At 46.7% G+C, this 12,004-nt stretch overlaps 1 protein-coding gene across 1 annotated transcript in view; it reads left to right on the top strand.

Annotated features, from left to right (window-relative positions):
* INO80C (INO80 complex subunit C) overlaps nucleotides 1-1,335 on the top strand; it is a 50,323-nt gene extending 48,988 nt beyond the window's left edge. Inside the window, exon 5 of the mRNA XM_056857837.1 lies at nucleotides 1,204-1,335. Within this exon, the coding sequence (XP_056713815.1) occupies nucleotides 1,204-1,335 (132 nt within the window). The remainder of the gene's footprint in view (nucleotides 1-1,203) is intronic.
* Nucleotides 1,336-12,004: the final 10,669 nt, after the last annotated feature.

Genomic DNA, 12,004 nt, shown 5'->3' with positions numbered 1-12,004 from the left:
TGAGAGGGGCTGCTGCATGACACTAGCTCTCTTCGCAGCAATCGGTTCCAAGATCTCCCCATAGATACTGATTCTGGACCACTGGTCATGTCAGACTAGTGGAGTGCCTCAGGGCCCTGTGTTCAATATCTTTATAAATTATTTGGATGAAGGAATAGAGGGGATGCTTATTAAATGGGAGACTTGTCTTAGCAGTAGTGCGTGCGAAAAGGATCTTGAGGTCTTAGTAGACCAAACACTGAACATGAGTCAGCAGTGTGATGCGGTAGCAAAAAAGGCAAACGTGATCTTGGGCTGTATCAGCAGAATTAATGTCCAGATCACACGAAGTGATGGTATCGCTTTACTCTGCCCTGGTTAGACCTCACCACTTAGAATTTAGATGAGAGACCACCAAGGAAGCCCAGGGTTGCTACACAGAGGCAGGCAATGGCAAACCACCTATGAATGTCCCTTGCCTTGAAAACCCATGGGGGCAATAACATATATGCCTGCAGCCATCACTGCATCCTCTGACAGTGAATTCCATTGTGTGATTATGTGAGTGTCAACCTTCTTCATCTCTTCTCCTTTTGGTCAAGCGCACCTGTGCTCGCTCACCTTTCTCCTCTCACATTCCTCCTTCTGACTTTCTCAACTTTCCCGATTTTCTCGGCCGCTCTCTCTTCTGGCCCTCCTTTCCTTGGCCCCTAGGCCTCAAAATCCCATTCTCTCCTAGCATGTTTATCTCAGAAGTTCCCCTTCTAGAGAAGAGTACAATTACTCAGGATAACTAGCAACACAAGAAGTTCTTTAGCTTGCTGCAGTAATATAATAGGAAGTTCTGTCTGGATCCGACCATGCCACCTGGCATTCAGTGGCCAGTCATACAAGAAGGGCATCATGACAGTGTCTGTCCCCAAGCACCTGGTGTTCAGCGTTAGACAGTTCTCTTTTTAGCTATTGAAGCCCATCAAGAGTATGCTTGAAGTTATTTTAGCAACTCTTGTAACACCTTTAGAATTGGAAATAGTTTCATTATCATGAATCATGATGAAAAAAGGAAGAGAGAGTGCTCTCACCAGGGAGTTCCCTCTACCCATGTTTCTAGCCATGAAATAGTCTTTTTGTGAGGGGAACCTCTGAAATGTTAATTTTCACGGGCTTTCAATGTGATCTGTTTGAGGTCTTTGCCGCTCAGATGTTTGTCTGCTTCTCTTCTAGGCTAACTACACAGACCCACAAAGCAAGCTGAGGTTTAGCACCATTGAGGAGTTTGCCTACATTCGGATGCTCCCGTCTGACGTTGTTGCCGGCTACCTCACCTTAAGAAAAGCACCGGCTGCCGTTCCCTGAGAAGCGCAGCGCCTCATTGGAAACACGCATCACAAGAATGAGTCTTTGGACAGGGAGAGGGTGACGGGGCGTGTGCGCATCTGTAACGGATTAAAGATAAAAGAGTTAACACAGGGATTCCAAGGTTTGATTGAACTTTGTGGTAAATATTTATTTGCTTCTGTGAAGCTGAACGTGTTGAATGAAAAGCCTTGAGCATTCAGCATTGCTGTATCTAAGTAGCGGGGCTTAGAGGAAAGTCAAGAGGAGCTTGACTGCAAAGGATGGTTTCTAAGGCAGATTTTTGTAAAGAATTCTGCTCTGGTGTTAGAAGAGCTGTATGCTGTGAGATTTCATGTCTGCAAAATAACACAAAACATTTGATAAAAAACAGCGCTCCCCCTCTGAAATTCCAGAGTTGGATAACAAAACAAGGTAGAGTAACAACTATTAACAATCAGCCAAAATTGTTCTTAGATATTACCTTCATTGTATACTGATCTCCTTCTAGCTTATTTAGGCAAGTACACATAAAATTCATTTTGTTGTGCAGATGGACTGTAACTGGCCAAACCCAGTACTGTTTAATTGCAAAGTTATTTTCTCCTAGGTGTATTGCTTGGTTTATTACACTGTTCTTTCCATTTAGGGCTGGTATTCCCTGTGATCTAGTGTTGCTGGTCCGTCGGTAGCTGTATTCGTAACGGAAATCTTTTCCCCCAGACTGAGTAGGACAGGAGTCCCCAACAGGGTGCTCGTGGGTGACGTGACGCCCGTGGACACCTTTCCTGGCATATGCCAAGTGCTTTTAGAAAGTGGGTGGGGCCAGGTGGGGCTTTTGCCCAGCAAGGCTTCTGATTGGCCATTGGAGATTTGTTTGGCTGTGCAGGTTTTTTAAAACATTGTTTAGGCAGAAGCTGCCATCACAGCACAAGGATCTTCGCTGTGGGGCTGTAGGGAAGCTGCGGCATCCATTTTGTGGCTGGCTCTGCCTCCTGCTTTGTGGCAGCACCCACCACCCTGTATTGGAATTCCAAAGGTGCCTGCATGCTCAAAAAGGTGGGGGACCCCTGGAATAGGGATATGTTCCTTTGCGGAGGCGGTTTCCCTTCCTCTAAATCAGAAAGTAAAAATGTTCTGAAGTGGCATGTGATTTTTTCCATCCTTGGGGCTGTGAAGAAGAGTCCAGATGAAAGACTGATGTAGCCATTCTTGACAATCTGTCATGGGCCTGATGCCCCCTGGGGAAAAGAAGGGCGTGGTCCAGGAGTTATAGAAAGTAGCCATTCTTGACCATCAGCCTTACTGAAACACACCTACTTCCATAGGAAAGCAGGAAGTAGTCCATGTGACAGAAATCCTAAACCTTGCTAATAAGGTTCTTGTAGGTTAGCCATGGTCACACAGCCCGGATAACCTACAAGAACCAATGAACTCTGACCGTGAAAGCCTTCGACGATATCTTGCTAATAAGGCTCAGGAGCGCCACCTAGAGCGCCTGGGACCCTGGATTAAATTACAATAAAGGTATTCAGTTCCATTCCACATTGGACCATCCTGGGGGGGACTTAATCCCTTTTGGACAAAGGATGATCCAGTTTAGACCAGACCACCTATTTGTCATGGAAGTTCAGAGCCACAGCCAGGTGCTGGATGGAGGTGGGGATATGTCGGATTGGTAAAAGTCGCCCCTGACATGAGATATGAGGATTTGCGTGGGATTGGAGAAACCCACTTGTCATTCTTAGAAAGGAGGCTGGCTTAGGTCCAACTCCTTTTAGCATAAGTATCTGGACATTTGGGATTGACCTGGTCTTCAGTTTTCAGTTGTCCATGGAAGCTGAGTCCACAGGAAGTTGGGTAGGGGTTAAGGACTTCGGCTTCTTGTTACCTCAAGGAACTCTGCACATGCTCTGAGGAACCAGCTACAGCATAGGTCACATGTTTAGCTTACTTAGTTCAATTGTATTGCTTTTCACTTGAATATCTATGTGTTGTTGTTGCTGTGTATATATTTTTCCCTATAGTTTGTTTTGCCTTTTTCCACCTCTTTTTGAATCCAACCACCCTTTCCCTTTTTACCCCTCTCTTTTACAATAAAGTTTTTTATAAAGACATTTTTTGCCTTCACTTAATACTATCTATTTCTCTGGGATATTTCTCTTAATCTCTTCCCCGTGTGCTAGACTGCACAGGTGCTACCAGCTTGATTGTAAGTTATTTTGTTACTGCTCTCGTCATGGGCTGGAAGGGAGCTTTATCAGCGGGTCAGTCTAGAGGTTCCCAGAAGGCCCTGAGTGGTGGCGGAGGGCTACCAGGGTGCTTTCCAGGGAAGCCTTGGTCTAAGGGAGTTTTCCAGCAAGGAGAGGCACCATTTGTCCCTTCCTACTGTAACAGTCCAGATGAAAGGTGTGGTCAAGAATGGAGATGAAAAGAGGTGACTAAGGGAATATGATAGAGGTTTATAAAATTATGCACGGGGTGGAGAGAGTTGACAGAACTTTTTCTCCCTCTCCCAAATACTAGAACTCGAGGGCATCCAATGACACTGATGGGCAGGAGATTCAGGATGGACAAAAGGAAATACGTCTTTACACAGCAAGGGATTAAAATGTGGAATTCGCTGCCAGAGGATGTAGTGAAGGCATGGACAGCTTTAAAGGGGGATTAGTCAGATTCATGGAGGTCAGGTTCATTAGCGGCTACTAGCCAAGGTGACTAAAGGGAACCTCCATGTTCAGAGGCAGTCAACCTCTGGATCCCATTGCCAGGAGGCAACAGTGGGGGGAGGCCTTAGCCTCTATGTCCTGTTGTTGGACCTCCAGAAGAAACGTTTGGCTGGTGCTCTGATCCAGCTGGGCTCTTACATTCTTAATCAACTCAGATGCCCAGTGCGACCCCAAAAGTCAAGAGTGACCACTTATCCCAACCTTCCCACTGAGTTATACTCTGTTTCTCAGGCCCAAGCGTAGAAAATCAGTGTTTTTGGCCAGGCCTACTGTCTGAAAATGCTACCTGTTCAGATTCACTGCCTGGATCACTGTTATCTTCACCATACTTGGGGGTTCATGCAAGCAGAGTCCCTTGAAGCTACCCTGAAAATTTGGTGACTGCCTCCAAAAATGCCACCCCCGGGAAAAATGTAAAAGTACTCACTTCTCACAGTCTGTAATGGCAGCATCTTTAACCAAGAGTTGTGGGAAAACTCATTTCCGCATGAAACTTGTAATGCAATTGTCAATGTAGCAAGGCGGAGTCAGAAGCGCTGGAGATGATGCCCACAAAACTTTCAGCAGGCCCTGATGTATGTAACAAGTCTACTGGTCGTGAGACCTACAAAACTAAATTCATGTCTCAGGCCTGGTGAGAATCTTGAATACATGAACAATGAAGCTGCCTTATACTGAATCAGACCATTGGTCCATCCACCAGGTCAACAACAACAATCTCCTTTATTGTCAATATTAGGTAAAGGTCCTCTGTGCAAGCACCGGGTCATTCCTGACCCATGGGGTGACGTCACATCCCGACGTTTCCAAGGCAGACTTTGTTTACGGGGTGGTTTGCCAGTGCCTTCCCCAGTCATCTTCCCTTTACCCCCAGCAAGTTGGGTACTCATTTTACCGACCTCGGAAGGATGGAAGGCTCAGTCAACCTTGAGCCGGCTACCTGAAACCGACTCCCGTCGGGATGGAACTCAGGTCGTGAGCAGAGCTTGGACTGCAGTACTGCAGCTGACCGCTCTGCGCCATGGGGCTCTTGTCAATATGGCAGCGGCTCTCCAGGGTCTCAGGCAGAGGTCTAAACAAATCACTTACTGCCTGTTCCTTTTAACTGGAGTTGCCAGAGATTAAACCTGGGACCTTCTGCGTTCCAAGCAGGTGCTCTCCCATTAAGGTTGCCAGCTCCGGGTTGGGAAATACCTGGAGATTTTGGGGACAGAGCCTGAGGAGGGTGGGGTTTGGGGAGGGGAGGGATCTCAACAGAGTATAATGCTGTAGAGTCCACCTTCCACAGTGGCCATTTTCTCCAGGTAAAATGATCTCTTTCACCTGGAGGTAAATTGTAATTCCAGAAGATCTCCATCCACCCCCAAAGGTTGGCAACCCTATCTACCACTGAGCCACAGTCCAGACCCCAATAATCCCTTCTGTAATAAGAAGTTAAAATGAAGGAATGAACCTGGTTGCCTTAACCAGGTTGCATAGCTGAAATAGAGTACTTCAATAATATATGGATTGCATGTGGTTCCTTTCACATGGGATTTTGTTCTTTTACACTAAAGATAAATGATTCTCTGTAATTCAAAGTTACCGAGAGCCGACAGATTAACAGTCTCCCAATGAATACTAGATTGATTCAGTCTGATCCATGTCCGTTACCTATTTAGCACTGCCTGCTTCATTATCTCCTGCCATCATGCTAACATTTTTCCCAGTTGACATCTTAGGCTTCATCATAGAATCATAGAGTTGGAAGGGACCGCCAGGGTCATCTAGTCCAACCTCCTGCAGACCTGCACAATGCAGGAAATGCACAACTACCTCCCCCACACACACACACGACCCTACTACATGCCCAGAAGATGGCCAAGATGCCTAAGGGTATAAAATATATATCTTTTAAGGATTATAGACTCAGCGTTGCTGACAGATGGCCATCTAACCTCTTCTTTAAAACTTCCAGGGAAGGAGGGCTTACCATCTCCCAAGGAAGCCTGTTTCACTGAGGAAGGGCTCTAACTGTTATACTCTGGTTTCTCTTCAGATCGTATAAATCTTTCGCTCTAACCATTAGAAAATTCTTCCTAATGTCTCTAGATGGAAACACTTTTGATTTAATTTCAACCCGTTGGTTCTGGTCCAACCCTCTGGGCAACAGAAAACTACTCGGCACCCTCCTCTATATGACAGCCCTTCAAGTACTTGAAGATGGTTATCATATCCCCTCTCAGTCTTCTCCTCTTCAGGCTAAACATACCCAGCTCCTTCAACCTTTCCTCATAGGACTTGGTCTGCACCATCTTTGTTGCCCTCCTCTGGACACGTTCCAACTTGTCTACATCTTTCTTAAATTGTGGTGCCCAGAACTGAACCCAGTACTCTAGGTGAGGTCTAACCAGAGCAGAGTAAAGCGATACCAGCACTTCGTGTGATCTGGACACTATACTTTGGTTGATACAGCCCAAGACCACATTTGCCTTTTTAGCTACTGCATCACACTGCTGACTCATGTTCAGTGTTTGGTCTACTAAGACCCCAAGATCCTTTTCACACACACTACTGCTAAGACAAGTCTCCCCCATCCTATAATTATGCATTTGATTTTTTCTACCTAAATGCGGAAGTTTAAATTTATCTGTGTTGAAGTGCATTTTATTAGTTTTAGCGTAATTCTCCAGCCTGTCAAGATCATCCTGTATCCTGGCTCTGTCTTCTACCGTATTTGCTACCCCTCCCAATTTAGTATCATCTGCAAATTTAATAAGCATCCCCTCTATTCCTTCACCGAAATAATTTATAAAGATGTTCAACAACACAGGGCCCAGGACAGATCCCTGAGGCACTTCCCTAGTCACTTCTCTCCAAATGGATGAGGAACCATATCTGGCCTTGTGTGTGTGTTAAGTGCCATCAAGTCGCTTCCGACTCATGGTGACCCTATGGATCAATATCCTCCAAAGTGTCCTCTCCTTAACTGCCTTGCTCAGATCATGCAAATTGAGGGCTGTGGCTTCCTTTATGGAGTCAATCAATCTCTCGTTGGGTCTTCCTCTTTTCCAACTTTTTCTAGCATGATTATCTTTTCTAGTGACTTTTGTCTTCTCATAATGTGACCAAAGTACGACAGCCTCAGTTTACAGTTCAGGCTTGATTTCACACCCATACTTAGTAATAGGGAATCTGGCCTTAGCTATCATTAAAAACACATTTTTAAAAAACAGAGTCCTCTTTGCACAGTCCTTGTAAGTGTTCCACCCTTGCGCAGCTGATTTATTTGGTGGAAGAATGGGCGGCAGCAGCAGCTCTCATCCAGCTGTCTCTCTCCAGACACAGATGTTTGGTCTTGCTTGGGCAGAGAGTGGGGAAAACTCACACAGCGCCTGCTCCACAGGAAAGAACCGCATGCCGTCATTCATGCGCTCGGAAAAGGAGCTCAGGGGCAGAGTCATGCGGGCAGGCTTGCCATGTCCTCTCCTCGGCCCCCCCTGTCTGATTTCCCCTCCAAGCTTTGAGTCACCTTTTTCAGCTCTTCCCATACAGAGGACTCCAGGAAGTGGGCTGTTTGGCTTGGAATGAGTCAGAAACAGGTGGTTCCACCTATTGCGAGTCGGCCACAAACAGGCCTTTGTTTTGGAACAGCTCTCCTTGGCAGAGGAAGGAGTGAGGGGCAGAGCCGCTCCTGGGGTCCAGCAGTTTCCACTCTGTTTGGCTGCCTGAAACACACAAGGACTTCTCTGAAAATCTTTGCACATTGATCACCCCCCCCCCCGGGACCTAGATCTGTGGCCCCTCTGGCCACCTGCAGCGAGCGGATTTGTACGGGCACTTAGATATTGAACTTCTTCCCCCAAGCAACTCGTATGTTTTACTGCAATTATAAAACAAACTCAGAAACTGTCAACATGTGACTTAGAAGATGAACAGTAAGTCTGAAGACTGTGACCAATATTTCTGGCCTTTAGATCAGGGGTTCCCAACATGGTGCCCCTGACAGTGGGTGGGGCCAGGAGGGGCTTTTGCCCAGCAGGGCTTCTGATTGGTCACTGGAGATTTGATTGGCTGGGCAGGTTTTCAAAAACGTTGCTCCGGCAGTAGCTGCCACCGCAGCACCAGGACCTCCACTGTGTGGCCGAAGGGAGGCTGCGGCAGCCGTTTTGTAGCCGGTTGCACCTTCTGCAGCAGCCATTTGGGGGCTGCCATTTTATGGCTGCGTCCACCACCCTGTATCAGAATTCCTAAGGCGCCTGCAGGCTAAAAAAAAGGTTGGGGACCATTGCCTTAGATTATACATTCCCCAGGATCCAGCACTGCCACAAGAGCGGGGAAGAAAGGGGGCAAGTCCCTCTGCTCCACCATGCAGACTCCACCTTATGTGCTGGAGTCTTCACATGAGCAGCTTTGACCTGGTTTGTACAACATCCTTTGGAGAGGAGCGAGTGGCCTGATGGGGCCAATGCACCTCTTCTGGGCCTGTTGAACAGCTGGGCCCCGGAGCCTTGTTCTGGCTGCACCTGACCCTGTCTTCCAGTCTTCAAGGGCAGACCCTTCTAGCAAGCACTGCAGTAGTCTCCAGCCTTACCAGTACACAGATTGCAAGGGCCAGACTGCCAGCCCTTGAGGTAGGCATGCAGTCAATTTATCGGACAATGCTGATTTACAAAAACATTTCCAAACACCCCCCTGCCTCCTAAGTATCCAGGAATATTTACCCCAGGGAGACACTGTTGGAAGTTGAGGATCTAGGTCTTTCTCAGAAACTGTGTAAGCTTATCCTGCCCCTAATGCATCTTTAACAGCTATTTCGTTCACACAGGTGGAATGGCCAGTCCTAGAAGGTTAGCTGCTTCAAAGACAGCATTTGAAACATGGAGCAGCGTTCCAGTATGAATTAACATCCATTTAATCAAATTTTAATGAAACATTGATTTACATAGGTGGCTCAAAATAGGGTTTTGAAAAGCAGATTATGGTCTCCCGTAATGTGCTTGAACTACTGCTGATGAGAAAAGGGAGTGGTAAAAAGATGTTGATATCAATTCCCAGCTAAGGAAGTTTTTACTGTGCCCTGGATGGCCCTGGCTAGCCCGACCTCATTAGACCTTGGAAAGCTAAGCAGGGCTGGCCCTGGTTAGTACATGGATGGACCAACCGAGGAGGTCCAGGGGAGCTACGCAAAACAGGCGATGGCAAACCGCCTCTGAACACCTCTTGCCTTGGAAACCCCACGAAGCGGCTGCAGGTTGACTGCGACTTGGCAGCACTTTCCACCCACCCACCCACCCACCACCGAGCAGAAATCACTGTAGCTGTGTGTACCAGGCTACACCAATCTTGTCAGATCTCGGAAGAAAAGTAGAGTCATCCCTAGTTAGTACTTGGATGGGAGGCCACCAAGGAAGAAGTCCCGGCCGCTTGCTACGCAGAGCCAGGCAATGACAAACCCCATCTGAATGTTTCTTGCCTTGAAAACCTTCTGAGGCTGCCCTAAGTCAGCTGCGACTTGATGGCCCCCCCTTCCCACCACCAAAACAATGCTGACATCAGTTCCCAGTTAAACAGAGAGAGAGAGAAAAAGAGAGCTTTTAGGCTGCAGTCACAAGTATTGCCACTTGGAAGAAAAAAAAACCTGAACTAAAGGATGCTGACTTCCAAGCAGACAAATAGGCTATAAAATCTTTTTTTTTAATTTTGAAAAAATGACCTCTCTGCCCTGCCAACGTGCCAAGCCCAGAAACGATGTGCCAGTCCTGTAACGTAGAGCTGCTTTCAACTACAAGGAGGAGGAGGAGCCTGGGACATGCACACTTCCCACAGCAGTATTGCTGTCCTCTCCCTAGGCTTCAGAGAAGGGTTGCCAACCTCCAGCTGGGGCCTGGAGATCTCTTTAGGGTTGCCAATCTCCAGGTACCAGCTGGAGATCTCCTACTATGACAACTGATCTCCAGCCGATAGAGATCAGTTCTCGTGGAGAAAATGGCCGCTTTGGCAATTGGACTCTATGACATTGAAGTCCCTCCCCTCCCCAAACCCCGCCTTCTTCAGCCTGTGCCCCCAAAACCGCCTGCCAGTGGCAAAGAGGGTCCTGTCAACCCTAGTCTGAAGATCTCCTGGAATTACAACTGATCTCCTGATGATAGAGATCCATTTCCCTGGAGGAACTGCTTTGGAGGAGGGGCTCTATGGCATTATACCCCATGGTGGTCCCAGCCCGACTCGTCAGGGATTTTGCAACCCAGAGATGACAACCCTAAGTGGGGCTGAGAGTGACCAGGGGTGCGGATGTGACCTTGGTTCTGCAAAAGCTGGTAAACTAATCTGACAAAATTCCATTTGGTCTACAGGCCCAAACATCTACTGGTTCTTGACTCTGAAATTCCTTTGGGTGTCACTTGGAGGCAGAATCTTCCCATTCCTTCTCCTCCTCTCTGTTAAGCTAAGCATGTTAAGTTTGAAAGTTTCCCAGGGATTTCCTTTCCAGGTTTCCTTGCTCCAAAGACGGGATCCTTTAGCCACTCTGAGGAGCCCAGTGCCTGGGCAACCCACCGATTGTGACGGATGGGAAGTCAGCTCTACTACATGTTGATTGCAAAATAGGTTTTACTATATGTCAAGAAGTTGAGGTCTCTCAATTTCTTGGATTGCATGATTTTTTGGTTCAGGCCTGGGAGGCCTATGAATTTTGTGTTATTGGGATTTTAGACCAGCAAAATAAGTTTCCTTTTGAAAACTGCTTTTGTGGAGGGAGAAAGGTAAGCCCCAGCTGGTGCTAGTTAACCTCTCCCCTTTCTGGAATGCAAGGCCGTGCCTTACCCTAGTAGTTAATCAGTCAGCCATCATGACAATGTCCAGGTGCAGGTAGTTCTGTAAGCTTTCTCACCTGAACACATCACTTAAGGAGTCAGCATTTCTGACCAAGCGATTAATTACCAGCTAACTGCTTTCTTTTTCTCGATTGGTTTCTATGAGCTCATCCTTTTGAGAAAACGAATATAAGGACAGACCAACCCTAAACAAACTATGCATGCTTTGGGGTGCACAGCAGGAAGGCTGTGCTGGCTGCATCACAACCCATTTGATTTTGGCCCTACGGGGAAACTCTGGTCAACTTGACCTGCTTGGAGAAACCTTTGGACAACCTTTTGAAACTCTTGAATGCTGGAAGCATCTTTGGAACTTGGTAACTATAAACCTGATGCAAGAAACCTTTGCCAATCCTTTTGAACCAAAAAGGCTTCTGAATGTATTAGCTAGCTATGCTAAATAGTTTATTATTTTCTTGCTTGAAACTTCATGACTTTTTCCTTCCTGTAAACCAGCATAACTTTGACAAATAAATTGTTAGCATTTTGGGATTCCAAGCCTAAATTCTAAGTGCCTTTGTGTGAGTGTAAAAACCACCTACCAAAAACCTAAGACATTTTGGGAGTGTAATCTTTCCCTGGCAGGCCTCTACCTTGCAGGGTAAGCGTTACACTTAATTTTGGAGTGAGTTGGGAGAGGATTGCCCTTATCTTCTCCCTGGAGCTCAATCTTTTGAAAGGGCTGGTGGCAGCTACTCCTTGGGCTTGGGGCGAAAGCCTGGAATTCAAGGTTTTGTCTTTTGGAAAACTTTTGACCAAACCAAAGCAGCCTCCAACTGGTGGAGACAGGTTGGGGAGCTCTTTGACACTATATAATACCCACACACATACATATTTGTCAACAACCCTGAGTTATTTTCCATCTCTTCTAATGAAAGGGGTTGTTTTGGGTCAGAAGGCTTCCAAGCATTGTCTTACCACTATTGATCAGAGTATTGCCTCTGCTTTCTTGTTACCATTCATAGCAGTGAAAATGCAGTATGAACTGCTAGCTGTCATCATATGGATGGGAAAATATGAAATGGGATGAACCAGGGATTACAAACCGGAATTTTGCCAATCCAGTTCACATAGTGATTTGGTGGTGGGGGAGGTTAAAAAAGACAG

This window comes from Euleptes europaea, chromosome 11, assembly GCF_029931775.1.
Source record: "Euleptes europaea isolate rEulEur1 chromosome 11, rEulEur1.hap1, whole genome shotgun sequence".
Lineage (NCBI taxonomy): Eukaryota > Metazoa > Chordata > Lepidosauria > Squamata > Sphaerodactylidae > Euleptes > Euleptes europaea.
Note: the sequence above shows the minus strand (reverse complement) of the source record. Positions and strands in the feature narration are given on the sequence as shown.